Here is a 21,409-nt window from a genome sequence, read left to right on the forward strand (position 1 = left end):
AACAGAATGCCATTCTTTAATCAATTCTAAAATTATTAAGATTTATTTGAAACAATTTTTCATAAATTTTTAACTGCTTTGTGAACTTTTAATCTTAGATGCATGATTTTTTTTATTAGTTGTTAGTGGCTTTGAACTAGCTGTCAGTAACTGTGAGTACTCTCAGATCTGTACTTAGTGTCTTTTTGTTGTTTGAATGTACAAGTACCTGGCCACGTCCACTTGTATTTGTATTATTTGTATTTTTATCTTTCTGATGAGTTAAGCCTCTTTCAACTGATTTTTATAGTTCGTTCTTATGTTGTACTGTTACACCACTGTCCCAGGTATGGGGAGGGTTGGGATCCCGCAAACATGTTTAACCCCACCACATTCTGTATGTATGTGCCTGTCCCAAGTTAGGAGCCTGTAAATCAGTGGTTGTCGTTTGTTTATGTGCTACATATTTGTTTTTCTTTCATTTTTTGTACATAAATAGGCCGTTAGTTTTCTCGTTTGAATTGTTTTACATTATCATTTTTTCGTGGCCTTTTATAGCTGACTATGTGGTATGGGCTTTGCTCATCGTTGAAGGCCGTACGGTGACCTATAGTTGTTAATTTCTGTGTCATTTGGTCTCTTGTGGAGAGTTGTCTCATTGTTAATCATACCACATCTTCTTTTTTTTTTTATACGCCTGTTTACGGGACGTTTTATGGTATACCGTTGACCGTCTGTCCGTTGCGTCTGTCCGTCCGTCTGTCCATCCATCCGTCCATCCTTCGTCAACATGTCGGACATTAATTCAAAATAGCTTTAACCAATATGCATGAAACTTTGGTGAATTGTTTATATCTATTGATGTGAACTCCCTTTCGTTTTTTATAAAGTTCAGATTTACCATTTCCAAGTTTTTGGGTTTTAAAAAGGGGAGATTTTCCAGTTTTCAGACAATAACTCAAAATAAATTTCACCAATTTGCATGAAACTTTTGTGAGTTGTTCATATCTTTTAACGTGAGCTCCCTTTTGTTTTTTATAAATATAGGATTTACCGTTTCCGAGTTTTGGGGTTTTATTCATTAAAAAAGGGGGGATTTTCAAGTTTTCAGACAATAACTCAAAATAAATTTCACCAATTTGCATGAAACTTTTGTGAATTGTTCATATCTATTGACGTGATCTCCCCTTTGTTTTTTTTATAAATTTCGGATTTACTGTTTCCGAGTTTTTGGGTTTTATTCATTAAAAAAGGGGTGATTTTCCAGTTTTTGGACAATAACTCAAAAACAATTTCATCAATTTGCAAGAAACTTTGGTGAATTGTTTATTTCTATTGACATGAGCTCCCTTTTGATTTTTATAAATTTCAGACTATACGTTTCCGAATTATGGGGTTTTATTCATTACAAAAAGGGGGATTTTCCAGTTTTTCGGACAATAACTTCCAGCATTTTTAGCTCACCTGGGCCAAAGGGCCAAGTGAGCTTTTCTCATCACTTGGCGTCAGTCGTCTGTCGTCCGTTAACTTTTACAAAAATCTTCTCCTCTGAAACTACTTGGCCAAATTTAACCAAACTTGGCCACAATCATCATTGGGGTATCTAGTTTAAAAAATGTCTCCTATGACCCGGCCAACCAACCAAGTTGGCCGCCATGGCTAAAAAAAGAACATAGGGGTAAACTGTAGATTTTGGCTTATATCTCTGAAACCAAAGCATTTAGAGCAAATCTGACATTGGGTAAAATCGTTTATCAGGTCAAGATCTATCTGCTTGTAATTTTCAGATGAATCGGACAACCCGTTGTTGGGTTGCTGCCCCTGAATTGGTAATTTTAAGGAAATTTTGCCGTTTTTATACGACCGCAAAAATTGAAAATTTTTTGGTCGGATATTGGTATGACGTTGGCGTCGTCCGGCGTCGTCCGAAGACACATTGGTTTTCGCACTCTAACTTTAGTTTAAGTGAATGGATCTCTATGAAATTTTACCATAAGGTTCAATACCACAAAAGGAAGGTTGGGATTGATTTTGGGGGTTATGGTACCAACAGTTAAGGAATTAGGGGCCAAAAAGGGGCCAAAAATAAGCATTTTTGTAACTTCCAGACATAACTTGTGTGTTAGTGTATGGATCTCTCTGACATTGTACCACAAGGTTCCATATCACACAGGGAATGCTGGGATTAATTTTGGGGGTAATTGCCTCAAAATATTAGGAATTAGGGGCCAAAAAAGGGGCAAAAAACAAGCATTTTTTTAGTTTCATGACAATAACTTGTGTAAGTGTATGGATCTTTCTGAAATTGTACTACAAGGTTCCATATCACAAAGGGAAAGCTGGAATTGAGTGTGGGGGTAATTGCCCAAAACGTTTAGGAATAAGGGGCCAAAAAGGGGCCAAAAATAAGCATTTTTCTAGTTTCCAGACAATAACTTGTGTTCAAGTGTATGGATCTCTCTGAAATTGTACCACAAGGTTCCATATCACACAGGGAATGCTGGGATTGATTTTGGGGGTAATTGCCCAAAACGTTTAGGAATAAGGGGCCAAAAAGGGGCCAAAAATAAGCATTTTTCTAGTTTCCAGACAATAACTTGTGTTCAAGTGTATGAATCTCTCTGAAATTGTACTGCAAGGTACCATACCACAAAGGGAAAGCTGGGATTGAGTTTGGGGGTGATGAATCATAAGGGGGTTCAAAAAATTTGGGGGGGGGGGATTTTTATAGGACCGCAAAAATTGAAAATTTTTTGGTCGTATATTGGTATGACGTTGGCGTCATCGGCGTCGTCGTCGTCTGGCGTTGTCCGGCGTCATCCGAAGACACATTGGTTTTCGCACTCTAACTTTAGTTTAAGTGAATGGATCTCTATGAAATTTTACCATAAGGTTCAATACCACAAAAGGAAGGTTGGGATTGATTTTGGGGGTTATGGTACCAACAGTTAAGGAATTAGGGGCCAAAAAGGGGCCAAAAATAAGCATTTTTGTAACTTCCAGACATAACTTGTGTGTTAGTGTATGGATCTCTCTGACATTGTACCACAAGGTTCCATATCACACAGGGAATGCTGGGATTAATTTTGGGGGTAATTGCCTCAAAATATTAGGAATTAGGGGCCAAAAAAGGGGCAAAAAACAAGCATTTTTTTAGTTTCATGACAATAACTTGTGTAAGTGTATGGATCTTTCTGAAATTGTACTACAAGGTTCCATATCACAAAGGGAAAGCTGGAATTGAGTGTGGGGGTAATTGCCCAAAACGTTTAGGAATAAGGGGCCAAAAAGGGGCCAAAAATAAGCATTTTTCTAGTTTCCAGACAATAACTTGTGTTCAAGTGTATGGATCTCTCTGAAATTGTACCACAAGGTTCCATATCACACAGGGAATGCTGGGATTGATTTTGGGGGTAATTGCCCAAAACGTTTAGGAATAAGGGGCCAAAAAGGGGCCAAAAATAAGCATTTTTCTAGTTTCCAGACAATAACTTGTGTTCAAGTGTATGGATCTCTCTGAAATTGTACTGCAAGGTACCATACCACAAAGGGAAAGCTGGGATTGAGTTTGGGGGTGATGAATCATAAGGGGGTTCAAAAAATTTGGGGGGGGGATTTTTATACGACCGCAAAAATTGAAAATTTTTTGGTCGTATATTGGTATGACGTTGGCGTCATCGGCGTCGTCGTCTGGGGTCTGGCGTTGTCCGGCGTCGTCCGAAGACACATTGGTTTTCGCACTCTAACTTTAGTTTAAGTGAATGGATCTCTATGAAATTTTACCATAAGGTTCAATACCACAAAAGGAAGGTTGGGATTGATTTTGGGGGTTATGGTACCAACAGTTAAGGAATTAGGGGCCAAAAAGGGGCCAAAAATAAGCATTTTTGTAACTTCCAGACATAACTTGTGTGTTAGTGTATGGATCTCTCTGACATTGTACCACAAGGTTCCATATCACACAGGGAATGCTGGGATTAATTTTGGGGGTAATTGCCTCAAAATATTAGGAATTAGGGGCCAAAAAAGGGGCAAAAAACAAGCATTTTTTTAGTTTCATGACAATAACTTGTATAAGTGTATGGATCTTTCTGAAATTGTACTACAAGGTTCCATATCACAAAGGGAAAGCTGGAATTGAGTGTGGGGGTAATTGCCCAAAACGTTTAGGAATAAGGGGCCAAAAAGGGGCCAAAAATAAGCATTTTTCTAGTTTCCAGACAATAACTTGTGTTCAAGTGTATGGATCTCTCTGAAATTGTACCACAAGGTTCCATATCACACAGGGAATGCTGGGATTGATTTTGGGGGTAATTGCCCAAAACGTTTAGGAATAAGGGGCCAAAAAGGGGCCAAAAATAAGCATTTTTCTAGTTTCCAGACAATAACTTGTGTTCAAGTGTATGGATCTCTCTGAAATTGTACTGCAAGGTACCATACCACAAAGGGAAAGCTGGGATTGAGTTTGGGGGTGATGAATCATAAGGGGGTTCAAAAAATTTGGGGGGGGGGATTTTTATACGACCGCAAAAATTGAAAATTTTTTGGTCGTATATTGGTATGACGTTGGCATCATCGGCGTCGTCGTCGTCTGGCGTCTGGCGTCGTCCGGCGTCGTCCGAAGACACATTGGTTTTCGCACTCTAACTTTAGTTTAAGTGAATGGATCTCTATGAAATTTTACCATAAGGTTCAATACCACAAAAGGAAGGTTGGGATTGATTTTGGGGGTTATGGTACCAACAGTTAAGGAATTAGGGGCCAAAAAGGGGCCAAAAATAAGCATTTTTGTAACTTCCAGACATAACTTGTGTGTTAGTGTATGGATCTCTCTGACATTGTACCACAAGGTTCCAAATCACACAGGGAATGCTGGGATTAATTTTGGGGGTAATTGCCTCAAAATATTAGGAATTAGGGGCCAAAAAAGGGGCAAAAAACAAGCATTTATTAGTTTCATGACAATAACTTGTGTAAGTGTATGGATCTTTCTGAAATTGTACTACAAGGTTCCATATCACAAAGGGAAAGCTGGAATTGAGTGTGGGGGTAATTGCCCAAAACGTTTAGGAAAAAGGGGCCAAAAATAAGCATTTTTCTAGTTTCCAGACAATAACTTGTGTTCAAGTGTATGGATCTCTCTGAAATTGTACCACAAGGTTCCATATCACACAGGGAATTTTGGGATTGATTTTGGGGGTAATTGCCCAAAACGTTTAGGAATAAGGGGCCAAAAAGGGCCCGAAAATAAGCATTTTTCTAGTTTCCAGACAATAACTTGTGTTCAAGTGTATGGATCTCTCTGAAATTGTACTGCAAGGTACCATACCACAAAGGGAAAGCTGGGATTGAGTTTGGGGGTGATGAATCATAAGGGGGTTCAAAAAATTTGGGGGGGGGGATTTTTTTTTTTTTCCTTTTTTTTTTCTTTTAAAATTTTCCATTTTAAGTTGGTTATTTCTGTTTTATATTTAAAAGCAAATAATAACCATATGGTAGGAGATACACACCAAACAGGATGTGTAAATTATTATAAAATAAGTATTGTGCAATAGCAAGAAATTTTCAATTGCACAGTATTGCACAATAGCAAGAAATCTTCAATTGCACAGTATTGCGCAATAGCAAGAAATCTTCAATTGCACAGTATTGTGCAATAGCAAGAAATATCCAATAGCACAATATTGCGCAATAGCAAGAAATTGTCAATTGTACAGTATTGCGCAATAGCAAGAAATATTCAATTGCACAGTATTGTACAAAAGAAGATACTTTGTATAAATTGCTTATTTCTTGACCAATTTCAATGGGGTTTTATTCTTGAATTCTTGGGGTTCTTTAATATGCTGATTCTACCCGTGTATTAAGTTTTTGGATTTTGGGCCCCGTTTTTAAATTGGTCCACATTGAGGTCCAAAGGGTCCAAAATTAAACTTTGTTTGATTTCATCAAAAATTGAATTATTGGGGTTCTTTGATATGCCGAATCTAACCGTGTATTTAGATTCTTAATTTTTGGTTCTGTTTTCAAATTGGTCTACATTAAGGTCCAAAGGGTCCAAAATTAAACTTAGTTTGATTTTAACAAAAATTGAATTCTTAGGATTCTTTGTTATGCTGAATCTAAACATGTATTTAGATTTTTATACGACCGCAAAAAATTTTTTGTGGTAAACGTTTAGGAATAAGGGGCCAAAAAGGGGCCAAAAATAAGCATTTTTCTAGTTTCCAGACAATAACTTGTGTTCAAGTGTATGGATCTCTCTGAAATTGTACTGCAAGGTACCATACCACAAAGGGAAAGCTGGGATTGAGTTTGGGGGTGATGAATCATAAGGGGGTTCAAAAAATTTGGGGGGGGGGATTTTTTTTTTTTTCCTTTTTTTTTTCTTTTAAAATTTTCCATTTTAAGTTGGTTATTTCTGTTTTATATTTAAAAGCAAATAATAACCATATGGTAGGAGATACACACCAAACAGGATGTGTAAATTATTATAAAATAAGTATTGTGCAATAGCAAGAAATTTTCAATTGCACAGTATTGCACAATAGCAAGAAATCTTCAATTGCACAGTATTGCGCAATAGCAAGAAATCTTCAATTGCACAGTATTGTGCAATAGCAAGAAATATCCAGTAGCACAATATTGCGCAATAGCAAGAAATTGTCAATTGTACAGTATTGCGCAATAGCAAGAAATATTCAATTGCACAGTATTGTACAAAAGAAGATTCTTCGTATAAATTGCTTATTTCTTGACCAATTTCAATGGGGTTTTATTCTTGAATTCTTGGGGTTCTTTAATATGCTGATTCTAACCGTGTATTAAGTTTTTTGATTTTGGGCCCCGTTTTTAAATTGGTCCACATTGAGGTCCAAAGGGTCCAAAATTAAACTTTGTTTGATTTCATCAGAAATTGAATTATTGGGGTTCTTTGATATGCCGAATCTAACCGTGTATTTAGATTCTTAATTTTTGGTTCTGTTTTCAAATTGGTCTACATTAAGGTCCAAAGGGTCCAAAATTAAACTTAGTTTGATTTTAACAAAAATTGAAATCTTAGGATTCTTTGATATGCTGAATCTAAACATGTATTTAGATTTTTATACGACCGCAAAAAAATTATTGTGGTCGTATATTGGTATGACGTTGGCGTCGTCGTCGTCGTCGTTGTCGTCGTCCGAAGACACATTGGTTTTCGCACTCTAACTTTAGTTTAAGTGAATGGATCTCTATGAAATTTTACCACAAGGTTCAATACCACAAAAGGAAGGTTGGGATTGATTTTGGGGGTTATGGTACCAACAGTAAAGGAATTAGGGGCCAAAAAGGGGCCAAAAATAAGCATTTTTGTAACTTCCAGACATAACTTGTGTGTTAATGTATGGATATCTCTGACATTGTACCACAAGGTTCCATATCACAAAAGGAATGCTGGGATTGATTTTGGGGGTAATTGTCTCAAAATTTTAGGAATTAGGGGCCAAAAAAGGGGCAAAAAACAAGCATTTTTCTAGTTTCATGACAATAACTTGTGTGTAAGTGTATGGATGTTTCTGAAATTGTACTACAAGGTTCCATATCACAAAGGGAAAGCTGGAATTGAGTTTGGGGGTAATTGCCGAAACGTTTAGGAATTGGGGGCCAAAAAAGGGGCCAAAAATAAGCATTTCTCTAGTTTCCAGACAATAACTTGTGTTCAAGTGTATGGATCTCTTTGAAATTGTACTGCAAGGTACCATACCACAAAGGGAAGGCTGGGATTGATGATGGTTGTAATTGCCTCAATATTTTAGGAATTAGGGGCCAAAAAAGGGGCAAAAAACAAGCATTTTTCTAGTTTCATGACAATAACTTGTGTGTAAGTGTATGGATCTTTCTGAAATTGTACTACAAGGTTCCATATCACAAAGGGAAAGCTGGGTTTGAGTTTGGGGGTAATTGCCGAAACATTTAGGAATTGGGGGCCAAAAAAGGGGCCAAAAATAAGCATTTTTCTAGTTTCCAGGCAATAACTTGTGTTCAAGTGTATGGATCTCTCTGAAATTGTACTGCAAGGTACCATACCACAAAGGGAAGGCTGGGATTGAGTTTGGGGGTGATGAATCATAAGGGGGTTCAAAAAATTGGGGGGGGGGGGGATTTTTTTTTTTTCCTTTTTTATTCTTTTAAAATTTTCCATTTTTAGTTGGTTATTTCTGATTTATATTTAAAAGCAAATAATAATGATATGGAAGGAGATACACACCAAACAGGATGTGTAAATTATTATATAATAAGTATTGTGCAATAGCAAGAAATTTTCAATTGCACAGTATTGCACAATAGCAAGAAATCTTCAATTGCACAGTATTGCGCAATAGCAAGAAATCTTCAATTGCACAGTATTGTGCAATAGCAAGAAATATCCAATAGCACAATATTGCGCAATAGCAAGAAATTGTCAATTGTACAGTATTGCGCAATAGCAAGAAATATTTAATTGCACAGTATTGTGCAAAAGAAGATACTTCGTATAAATTGCTTATTTCTTGACCAATTTCAATGGGGTTTTATTCTTGAATTCTTGGGGTTCTTTAATATGCTGAATCTAACCGTGTATTTAGTTTTTGGATTTTGGGCCCCGTTTTTAAATTGGTCCACATTGAGGTCCAAAGGGTCCAAAATTAAACTTTGTTTGATTTCATCAAAACTTGAATTATTGGGGTTCTTTGATATGCCGAATCTAACCGTGTATTTAGATTCTTAATTTTTGGTTCCGTTTTCAAATTGGTCTACATTAAGGTCCAAAGGGTCCAAAATTAAACTTAGTTTGATTTTAACAAAAATTGAATTCTTAGGGTTCTTTGATATGCTGAATCTAAACATGTATTTAGATTTTTGATTATGGGCCCAGTTTTGAAGTTGGTCCAAATCGGGGTCCAAAATTAAACTTTGTTTGATTTCAACAAAAATTGAATATATAGGGGTTCTTTGATATGCTGAATCTAACCATGTATTTAGATTTTTGATTTTTGGGCCCCGTTATCAACTTTGTCCACATTGAGGTCAAAAGGGTCCAAAATTAAACTTTGTTTGATTTCATCAAAAATTGAATTCTTGGGGTTCTTTGATATGCTGAATCTAACCATGTATTTAGATTTTGGATATTGGACCATAATAGGTAAATGTCTAATTTAAAATTTTTAAGTTCTTAGACCACATTCATTCTGTGTCAGAAACCTATGCTGTGTCAAATATTTAATCACAATCCAAATGCAAAGCTGTATCAAGCTTGAATGTTGTGATCATACTTGCCCCAACTGTTCAGGGTTCGACCTCTGCGGTCGTATCAAGCTGCGCCCTGCGGAGCATTTTATTGGTTATTATCTTGAATATTATTATAGATAGAGATAAACTGTAAACAGCAATAATGTCCAGCAAAGTAAGATCTACAAATAAGTCAACTTGACCAAAATGGTCAGTTGACCCCTTAAGGAGTTATTGCCCTTTATAGTCAATTTTTAACCATTTTTCATAAAATTTTGTAATCTTTTACAAAAATCTTCTCCGAAACTACTGAGACAAATTTAACCAAACTTGTCCACAATCATCATTAGGGTATCTAGTTTAAAAAATGTGTCCGATGACCCCGCCCGTGAAACAAGATGGCAGACATGGCTAAAAAAAAGGACATGGGGTAAAATGCAGTTTTTGGCTCATATCTCTGAAACCAAAGCATTTAGAGCAAATCTGACGGGATAAAATTGTTCATTAGGTCAAGATCTATCTGCCCTGAAATTTTCAGCCCAATCAGGCAACACGTTGTTGGGTTGCTGCCCCTGAATTGGTAATTTTAAGAAAATTTTGCAGCTTTTGGTTATTATCTTGAATATTATTATAGATAGAGATAAACTGTAAACAGCAATAATGTACAGCAAAGTAAGATCTACAAATAAGTCAAACATGACCAAAATTGTCAATTGACCCCTTAAGGAGTTATTGCCCTTTATAGTCAATTTTTTACAATTTTCATAAATTTTGTAAATTTTTGTAAATTTTTACAAAATATTTTCCACTGTGACTACTGGGCCAAGTTCATTATAGATAGAGATAAATGTAAGCAGCAAGAATGTTCAGTAAAGTAAGATCTACAAACACATTACCATCACCAAAACACAATTTTGTCATGAATCCATCTGTGTCCTTTGTTTAATATGCACATAGACCAAGGTGAGCGACACAGGCTCTTTAGAGCCTCTAGTTTTATGAAACTTTAATAAATTGTTTATATCTATTTTTGTAAGCTTACTTTTGATTTTTATAAATTTTTTATTTTACTTTTGCGAGTTATAAGATTTGATTTGTTTATAGTCTGACAATAGATTTACTAAGTATTGCGCAACAGCACAGTGTATTGCACAACAGCAAGAAATTTTTCATATAACCAATTTCAAGTTCTTTGACTACATTTATTCAGAAACCTATAATATATCAAATATTTAATTACAAATTCAGACCTGTATCAAGCTTGAATATTGTGTCCATTTTTGCCCCAACTGTTCAGGGTTGGACCTCAGCGGGCGTATCTAGCTGCGCTCAGCGAAGCAGTTTATTTTCTTTTACATCAGCGTGAACAAAATTAAGAAACATTTGTTTGTTGATGTTGTACCTTCCTTAGTTTAATACTTATGCTGTCATAACTTTAATCATCAACTCCAGTAGTTAAATGGAGAAAACAATTGTATTAGAAAAAAATGTCACTATTTAAGGGTATTTAAGGAAGAACTGAAAAGACGACCAGGTATGTTTCCAAAATGGCTTCCAATGTCATTTATTATATGTCCAAAGAAAATATCCGAGAATGCTACAAAGATGGGAGAGGCTTCTGTAGCAGCAATGAGAAAGGTAGCAAGACCTGATGATAGACAGGAACTAGTAGAGACTGATGCAGCATTGGTACAACAAGAAAGGAAAAGAATTGTTTGGATAGCTAAATCTGCTGCAGGAGCAAAAGGTAACAATATTTAAAGAAAATATGAATGAAATAAAAACAAAACATCTAATTTTCTTTATTGTCTTCTCAGGAAATATGGTATTTGATTATCCATGAAAAGTCAATCATTGGGTTTTTTTTTGTGTTCATATTATAGTTTTAAATTATTATACCTCCATTCTAGAAATGGGGATGTATTGCAATCCCCTTGTCTGTCTGCAACAAATATTTCCTGCAAAATTTTTCAGGTACTACTGAACAGAATAACTTCATTACTTGTCTGTACCTTGACTGTGATGACTTGTAATGTGTAAGTGCTTTTTGGACCTGTCACACCAGCTTCCTGATCCAGATTTTTTCAATATGTGGAATTAAGTGAATATTATTGTCATATTTTTCCTTTACATGTACTCCTAAACAATGATTTCATATCTGGTGTGCAGCTTGACAGTAATGACTTGTAAAGTGTAAGTGCTTTTTGGATCTCCCAGACACCTTGTTAAAAGAAAAAGCAAAACTGTATTTTATTAAAATATACTTTTCATATTAAAATGTGTGTGGCCTTAATGTGAATATATTTATTTCAGGTGAAGGTATAAGAATCTCACAAAATGTTGATGAACTGATTGCATTTATAGATACACAGGCACAAGGCTTTATAGTCCAAAAATACATACTAAATCCATTTCTGCTGGATGGAGACAGGAAGTTCGATATTAGGTAACATTATCATTGTTCTATTGAATTTAGCTTCTTCTTGTACATGTATGTCAGTACATTCCTAATAGTCATTCTAATTTTATTATTTACTGTGGCTTTTTGTAAGCTTCTCTATTCATTTAAAAATCACATTTAGGATTGTAAGTATGCTTTTTTTCATTTTGCACTACATATTAACATTGATGACTTGACTATGATTATTCTACAGCAGTTTGGTAAAACTTCTAACCAGTGGAACAGTTTGATATGATGAAACAAATTGCAAACTCTAACATTCAAGTCACTGCCATGCTTTTAATGAAAGATAAATGTATTTATACGTGTATTTAGCCTTAATGTGAATACTACACTTGGTGAGCAGAATTTTGAATTTTTATGATGATAAGAAATATCTGTCCTGTCCTCTAAATAAAAGTAACTAATAATAAATTTTGTTCAAATTAATATATACTTGTACCCTACCCTAAACAATCAGTTTTATAAAATAAATATTCTTGTATGAACGGTTTAACATTTTTTATGTTGAGGTCTTTTATAGTTGACTATACGGTATGGGTTTTTCTCATTGTTGATAATTGTATGGTGACCTATAATTGCTTTTGTTTCTGTCTTTGGAACTCTGATGGATATTTGTCTCATTTGCAATCATACCACATCTCATATATGGATATAAAGGGCACCTGCTAAAAAAGACAGATATTTCTCTTTCCTTTTGTATCTATTATATACAGGTTTGACTGTATTTAGATGATAATAATCACATTCATATATAAAGTATTTAATATTATATAACTGAAAGATTAATCTAGTTATCAATAAAACAAACAAAACACCATTCAGATTAATTTTTTTATTGTTATAATTTAAAAAGGTCAAAGCACATTCTTTTCACATACAGCACTAAAATAACGACATCATGTAAGACAATAATCTAAAACGAGCGATAATTTGAACAAAACATATCTGTTTCAATGGTAATTGTATTGTCATTTTCTTGTGTAGATGTTGTTTGCCATGGCTCTGTTTGGTCATCTTCATCATCTTGTTGCATTATCTGAAGGATATTGGCAGATACCTCTTGAATTTTTTCCCATTTGTGTTGCTTGTATTTGTCAAACATGATCCTTATACCAAGAATAATAGACTTTCTTCTTTCATGACTTGTCTTCATAATGTCATTACCACTTAAGATTGATGTGAAAATCTTCTTCTCTAGAGCCAATATCTTCATATCTGTAATTAGTATTAGGAATAAAGTTAGTTTAATGTGTTTCTGCAATTTGCACTCTTACAGAAGAAAAAATCAGATATATTAAGTATGAATGTAATTTACAGTGTACATGTACATCCAAAAAAAAATTGCAATATTAAAACAAAAACACACAAACCGATTATTATTGGGGAAAAAAATTAAAGGTTTTTCTTTTTAATACTTATTTAAAGATTAAATTGAATTTTAAATTTCTTTATTTATTTACTTGTTTTATTATGCATAATTTTTATAACTTTTATTTGTAGGATTTTTCTGTATGTCTTGTTTTATTGCCTTCACCTATTTGCTTTTTTTTGCAAAATTTAATTATTTAAAATTTAATAATAAAACATTGGCTTGAACTTTAAAATAAAAAAAACAATTTCATTATTGGTAATTGAATTTTAATAGATTTATAAAAGAGACGAAAAATAGATGTCTTGCATGACTTTTAAAATAATTTTCCAACATCATTTTGATAAATTCTATATAGTTATTCCTTATCTTTTCACATTTTTCAGAATTATTAAAAAACAGATAATAGCTAAATAATTATGATTAAATTAAGGATTTGATCACCAAATAAGATATATGAGACAGAAAATACTCTTTACATCATCAACTGGTACAATTTTTGTATCATCCCAAACAGTTTGAGGACATATAAAAAAGATAACAGGAATTACTTCACATATAACATACTAAGCAATTATATACTGAAATTTGTTGGCAGTGAAGTAATACCATTTACAATTTAAAATGTAAACTTACCAAAAAGAAAAACCTGTGTTACAGCTTTGTCATGCTGTAACAATAAAGTTTTCAGTTGTTTAGCACAGGTTATGTATGCTGCCTCCATTTTTGACAAAATTTCAATCTTTTATGAATATTTCTGACAATAAAAAATCTTGATAGATATATATAGTTTTTTAATTTACTCATTTTGCTCTGGAGCTTGGATTTAGGAGTTGTAGGGTTTCCAAAATTGTATCATCAAAAGCCTTATTTATCTGCAATCAGTATTTTGAGTGATTACATTAAAAACTAATTACTTTATATTTGTGGCTTCATTTCTAATCAATCAATAATTGAAAACAATCTTACATTGTGTACATAGTAATTTCATATAGATTAATTATATTACAAAAGTTGAAAGAAAGTCATCACATTTTATATTGCCATTATGTTTTTTTTTCATTGAAAGTAAAGATATTGTTAAGTTTTTATTTTTAATCAAGATTTGTAAATAAAACATAAACTAATATCATGAACTTTGAAGAGTTTAGTAAAAAAAAAGATTTTCAAAATTGAGAAATGTTTTTGATATTAAAAAGGATATACATTTGTATATAATATTGAAATACTATATTAATTACTCACTCTACCATTGATGTATTCAATTTTTTTTACTATCCAACAATTGATTTTTCAATTATGTAGGCTTAAATTTGGAGTCTTCAATAATTACAATATCTATAAGTTCACCTAAATTCAGTATTGGTGGATTGACTTATATAAATCATTTGTACATATGATATTTTGTCTATATGTTCTATCTTGTTATGGGAGAGGATGTATATATATATATACTTTGCTTGTTTTCCAATTCCCTATGATTCTTACTACATATATCAACAAAATATTTGAAAATGAAATTGATATGATTGTTTTAAAAAGTCTCTGACAAACATAATTTCTAACAGCATTTTCTTCTGTTGTTTCATGTCAAATGTGAACAGTGAAAGTTTAATCAAAGTATTAGCACTTTAAATATTCGTTTGATTATAGATGTTGGGTATTGCTGGATAACAATTACAATGTGTATTACTTCAAAGAAGGAGTTCTTCGCACAGCATCAGAGAGTTATAAACCCGAGAATTATAATGATGTCACAAGCCATCTAACAAATCACTGCTTACAGAAAGAATTATCAGCAAACTTTGGTGAATATGAAACTGGAAATGAACTATTTTTTGATGAATTCAACAGGTAAATACAAAGTAATGTTCCAGGAAAAAATATAGGGGGTTTGACAACACATTTTATATACCTTACCTCCCATAAATTTTATTTTCATTCGTAACAGAATTGTATTTGCTTCCATTCCTAATACCCACGGGAAAAAAATCATGTGGCGTCCTACCATCTCTTTACATTTTTTGTAGGGTTATCATTTGTATATTTTATGTTCAACTCAATTTAAAAAAAAATAGATACAATTGTCTGTTAATACTTCAATACCATAACCATTAATCAGTTGAAGACAGACCAAGCAGCTTCCACTTCCAGTAACTCTATTAAATATTTTTGCAATGTTATATATATATATATGTATTTAAATAATTTTTATACAGTTACCTAAAGAAAAAGACACGTATGACAATGGACAACACTATTGTTCCACAAATCAAAGAAATAATAAAAAAGGTGCTACTGATGATAAAAGATGTAAGTTAGTATGGTATATAGTAGATCTTACTTCTTTTGTCATATCTAAATGTGTTTTTTTGTCATTTTGTGTTGAAAAAGATTTTTGATAGTATTTGTTTAATTTTTTTCATACCTTTCTAGACTTTTGGTGATTTATATCTTGACATACCTGTCTATTGTTGAATATAATACATTGAACTCTAGATATCTTTTTTTTTGTGTTGCTTGGTAGCTGTCAAATTGATGTATATCCCAATTGATAAAATCTAGTTAAATTGGTATGTGCTCTTGATGTAAAGGTTTATCTTCTTTCAGAGAATTAGCACAAACATGTTGGGTTATGGTAGTTTCCAGCTGTTTGGCTTTGACTTTTTATTGGATAGTCAGCTTCAGGTTCATTTGATTGAAATAAATGGAGCACCAGCTTGTGCACAGTAAGTTCATGATAAATTTTGATTATGTATTATCTATTCTATTTGAAAGTACATGTAAATGCAGTGACACCTGAATAACTAGCATTTGTTAGTTATTTCATTTTTGTCTAGCCTGCAGCAAATGTCACAAAATGTGAGACATAGGGATGCTTATCTGGCAGCAATAGTGTAAACTATTTGTATAAAGTTTTTTGTTTTAGAAGATAGAAGGCATGGATAATTCATATCTTGTAAACATATGCCTTATGTTCTGAATTTTTTTGTTTCCGTTGTCCTTGACCTTATTTTCACAGTTCAACAACAGCTTAAAAAAAATGCATGGTTTTTTTTCACGTAATTTTTTTCAGTTATTATTAGTAATAGGACAATTATATTTCGTACATAGAATCATTGCATGGTATACATATAAGAATAAGAAGATGTGGTATAATTGCCAATGAGACAACTCTACCAGAGTAAATGACATAGAAGTTTACATCTATGGGTCACTGTACGGCCTTCAACAATGAGCAAAACCCATACCACATAGTCAGCTATAAAATGACAAATGTAAAACAATTCAAATGAGAAAACTAATGGCTTGAACTATGTTAAAAAAATGAACAAAATACAAATATGACCAGTCAGACAGGGTTCACATGACCTTGACCTCATTTCATAGATAAGTGATCAATGTTAAGTTTTCTTGGTTTCTCGGATACTCTAAGCAATAGGTCAACTATATCATTTTTTTTATGTGGTGTATGAAATGATTGTAAGGTGTATCTATCTATCAGGCTTGTATCTCTGAAAAGTGAACCTGTTTGTCTTTTATGGTTCATTAGTCCCCTACCGATGAAGTCGAAGGGGACTTTAGGTTAGCACTCCGTCTGTCTCAGCTGGTCTGTCTGTCTGTCCATCCGTCAGTCAAGCAAATCAGTTTTCGACACTTTATTTCTTCATGCTTGAAGATATTGATTTGATATTTGGTTTATTGTTTTATCATGAAAAGTTACTGATCAAGTTTGAATTTTGTTCCAATCTGATGATTTTGTGAAGAGTTATGGTCCTTGGACTTAGAAAATTCACTCAAATAACCAGTTCTCCTCACTTTTTTTCGTCATGCTTGAAGATATTAATTTGATAATTGATATATAGTTTTATTATGATAAGTTACAGATCAAGTTTAAATTTTTTTCTGCTCTGATGATTTTGTGCAGAGTTATGGTCCTTGGATTTAGAAAATTCACTTAAATAATCAGTTTTTCACACTTTTTTTCATCATGCTTAAAATTGACTTGATATTTGTTATATAGTTTACTGCATGACAAGTTATAGATCAAGTTAGCATTTTGTTCCAGTACAATAAATTTTTAACCGGTAGGGGACTATGTATTGCCATGCAATACTCTCAGAATGCTTGTTAATCAACATTAAGTTTTTGTGATTATATAAGTAATAATAAGCTATATTGATCTTGTTAAATAATTGCAAGTTGTTCGTGCCCCTCTGATAGGTTTCACTTAACTTTGAAATAATTTAAATGGTTCATTGCTCATCAACTTTTGTACCACGCGTAACAGGGGACATGGAAATACTGGGCATCTGTCCCGTCTTGTTAGCGCTCTCACAGGTACAATTCTTGCCAGATTTTTATAAAACTTATGCTATAGGTTAATATCAGCAATATCTCGGACAAGTTATATAATGGTGGCCGATCGACTTTTTTTTAAAAGAAAAATGCCCCTTGGAAATATTAAATTTATGAAAAATGGCCTCCTTAGCGCTCTCACGGGTACAATTCTTGACAGATTTTTATAAAACTTATACTATAGGTTAATATCAGCAATATCACAGACAAGTTTTATAATGGTGGCTGATCTTTTTTTTTTAAAAAGAGTTATGTCCCTTTGAAATATTAAATTTATGGAAAATGGCCTCGTTAGCACTGTCACGGTTACAATTCTTGCCAGATTTGTATAAAACTTATGCAATAGGTTTATATCAGCAATATCTCGGACAAGTTCTCTAATGGTGGACGTTCGACTTTTTTTTAAAGAGTTATGACCCTTGGAAATATTAAATTTATGGAAAATGGCCTTGTTAGTGCTCTCACTGGTACAATTCTTGCCAGATTTTTATAAAACTTGTACTTAAAAAACCTTTTATGTCCCCCATTCACGCTTTTTATTTATAAATTATTTTAAAGAACAAAAAAAAAAGTGTTTTTTTTTTTAGTTATTGCCACTGGATAGATAAAATATGTGCAACGCGGAGGACATTGGAACTCTGTTCTTTTATTTAATTAGGTCAGTTTCACAATTATGATATTGAATAAGTAAAAGGTCAACTTTATTTGGTCATGGAATGATTATAAGGTGTGTATGTCAGTAAGGCAAGATTCACCTGATTTTTACTTCATTTTTATGATTCAATATTTATTTTCATATGTAACATATGAGCATGCTCTCTGATGCCTTCCAAAACAACATTATAAGAGGCTTATTTAAACATTTGAATGATATAGATTATGAGATAGATGTTAACTAGACAAAAAACTTTTTAAAGGAGATATAGATTATGAGATAGATGTTAACTAGACAAAAAACTTTTTAAAGAGAAGTTACATTTCAGGACATTTTTGGCCCTTCTTATTGACCTAAAATGAATAAGTGAAATGACAATACCAACCTGTTTTGTAGGACATTTACAAAAATGTAAATGTAAGGTCATACAAAATGACTTTTTAATTGGACTTTAAGGTTATGAAGCAAATTCATGTTTGGGTTATACTCTGTTTTAGCAAAAACAAAAAGGCTTATTTCAGGAACATTTCTGCTAACTTAGTGTAGAGTACAAGTGTCTTCCAAAAAATTTGCGTCATTAAGTAGATAAACCCAAAATATTCTTCCTGTGTGAAGATCTGTTTGGGTAATAGTTGTGCTATATATTATTTCTTGGCATCCCTGTGTCTTATAGTCATTGTTGTTGGCAAATTCACCTATTCTACTTAATTTACTACCTATTCATGACTATTATCTATGAGTAGCAAGTGTTTCATCTAAGATTGCAATGTATTATTGAAGTACATAAATTCAATATTCAATTTTAACAAAACTGTTGAAGCAGTATTAATTTCAGGACTAATTTGGTCCCAAATTTGACTTTTCCTTAAATGAGCAGCAAAAAATGCTTATTCTCATCACATTACAAGCTGTTTGATAATTTGAGAACTCACTGACCTTGTAACAAGTTTAAGATAGTCTCTATAAGAATCATGTTAATCTATTGGAAGAAATCCTAAATCACTTTAAAAAGTTCAAACAAAAAGAAGAAAAAGGACCAAATAATATTACACATTTAAAAAAAAATTTCTGTTGTATTTAAGCTAGTATACACTGTTGTACATGTTACTCTCTATTGAATTATAGCTCCCACACAGAGTAAAGATTAACAACAAAGATAGAATAAGTTTCATTACAGTTACCAGTAGCTTTGTAGAAAGAAGAACTTATTAAAATCTACCACTCAAAATAAAAAAAAATGGATCTAACACTCATGTTTTTTATCACTAAAAAAAAATAAGAAGACTGAAATGTGCAGAGTATGCTTTTTATTTCAGAAAATTACTTCCAGATTTGGCCAGATCTATAGTACAAACAGCCATTGACCCAGTCTTTAAACCAAAGTCACCAAAAGGAAGGGGAGATAATTGGTTTTCTAAAATATGATATATTATATTTGTGTTGGGCTATTTAAAGTAAATATTCTGGTTCTCAGATAATGCTTCCTTTGAAAAAAATCGACTGCTGACTTATATTTATCAATGAACAAAAGTAGATAGAATGTGTATAAAATTCAAGTTTAATTTTACTGCCTTTGAATTGGTAAAAGAGCAATAACTCTAACAGTAAACTTAGTGTGTAATGCTTGAACATCTAATTGTACAAAAGAAATTCCTGTGAATTCAGCAAACATAGTTTAAATTAAATTTATTTCTATGACAGTTTTCAGTAGGGTAATACATCTTTCCCTGGATAATCATATGGATACAGATAGCACTAATGATCGGTGCATAGCAGTTCTCTGAATTAGGGTTGTGATGGTTTTGGAAGACTTCAAGATATACAGAAAGATAAAACCCATTCAACAATAATGAACATACAAAATTGTGATGATCATTTGTCAATCTGAAAGACTTAATCATCTGACTTTGACACAGTCTTTATATTCATGAATGTCAGCAATGTCACTTTAGCTTCTTGATAGATACATGTGTTTCAATATACAGTAGAAATGTTTATCTACAGGCTATAGATTTTGATAGCTGTCAAAGTACCACTGCAAATCAAGAAGTGTATTTCCAAAAAAGAAGGATAATTGAAAATATAAAAGAGAGTGTTTGATAATGTAATTAATGATTGTCTGAGAAATACAAATCATGGAGTTCGTCATTCCCCTATACTCTTTATAAGTCAATACTACATGTATTATAATTAATACAGTGTATAATATAGTAACTAATAGAGAAAGATGTCAAATAGATTCTTTGGCTAGACAAGCATTGCAAGGAATAGAGGTTAATGAGATATCTAACTCAAATATACCAACCTTGTGGTGTTTGCATAGCTTTTTAAAACAATATTTATCAGGTAGGTTCAGAGTGAAGAATGTAAACCCAAAGATCTATAAATACAATGAGAGCAATGTAATCAGAAGAGGCCCTGAAAAAAGGATAAAATATCAATTCTATGTTATTTGTATGCCCCCGCAGTAGCGGAAGGGGGCATTAAGTTTTACCCTTGTCTGTCTGTACGTACGTATGTACGTCCCAAATTTAGTTTCCGTTCTCTAACTTTAATTTGCCTCAACCAAATGTTATGAAACTTATACACAATGCTTATAACCACAAAACACAGATCAAGTTTGAATTTTGGTGGCATCACTTTAACCGTTTTAGAGTTATGCCCCTTTACAAATGAAAAAATTGCTGAATTTTTTCGTTTCTGTTCTCTAACTTTAATTTGCCTCAACCAAATGGTATGAAACTTATACACAATGCTTATTACCACAAAACACAGATTAAGTTTGAATTTTGGTTGCATCACTTTTATCGTTCTAGAGTTATGCCCCTTTATAAATGGAAAAATTGCTGAATTTTCTGTTTCCGTTCTTTAACTTTAGTTTGCCTTAACCAAATATTATGAAACTTATACACAATTTTTATAACCACAAAACACAGATCAAGTACAAATTGGGTAGCATCACTTTTACAATTCTTGAGTTATATCCCTTTAAAACATTATATGCAAGCGGGGTCATCATCTGTGTCCCATGGACACATTCCCGATTTATTTTACATAGAAATAGATACATTGTATTTAGAAACAAATTGATCTCCCTGTATAATTTTCCTGTCTAGCAATGAAAAGGAGGAGTCAACTTGCAGTTAAGGTTTTGATCCTTTTGCTTGTTGAAGACCTCACTGTGACTTTGAGAGGAAGTTAAGCAATATAAGCACTGTTCCATTGCTTTTGGTTTTGATCATGTTGACAAGTGGGTGTAGAGATTTTGAGTCATTAATTAAATGTTGTATTACATATTCCTTAATTTCCATTACAAAACCACCAAAAAATATAC

The 21,409-nt window shown here is 32.8% G+C and overlaps 1 protein-coding gene across 2 annotated transcripts in view; it reads left to right on the forward strand.

The window, feature by feature from the left end:
- Nucleotides 1-21,004, forward strand: part of LOC127698609 (tubulin--tyrosine ligase-like) — a 29,749-nt gene extending 8,745 nt beyond the window's left edge. For both annotated transcript variants that reach the window (XM_052202154.1, XM_052202153.1), the window contains exons 4-9: nt 10,731-10,975; nt 11,542-11,674; nt 14,715-14,915; nt 15,281-15,374; nt 15,672-15,790; nt 19,392-21,004. In XM_052202154.1, coding sequence (XP_052058114.1) covers nt 10,731-10,975; nt 11,542-11,674; nt 14,715-14,915; nt 15,281-15,374; nt 15,672-15,790; nt 19,392-19,500 — 901 coding nt within the window. In that variant the 3' untranslated portion in view covers nt 19,501-21,004. The remainder of the gene's footprint in view (nt 1-10,730; nt 10,976-11,541; nt 11,675-14,714; nt 14,916-15,280; nt 15,375-15,671; nt 15,791-19,391) is intronic.
- Nucleotides 21,005-21,409: the final 405 nt, after the last annotated feature.

Source organism: Mytilus californianus, unplaced genomic scaffold (assembly GCF_021869535.1).
Source record: "Mytilus californianus isolate M0D057914Y unplaced genomic scaffold, xbMytCali1.0.p SCAF_4, whole genome shotgun sequence".
Classification (NCBI taxonomy): Eukaryota; Metazoa; Mollusca; class Bivalvia; order Mytilida; family Mytilidae; genus Mytilus; species Mytilus californianus.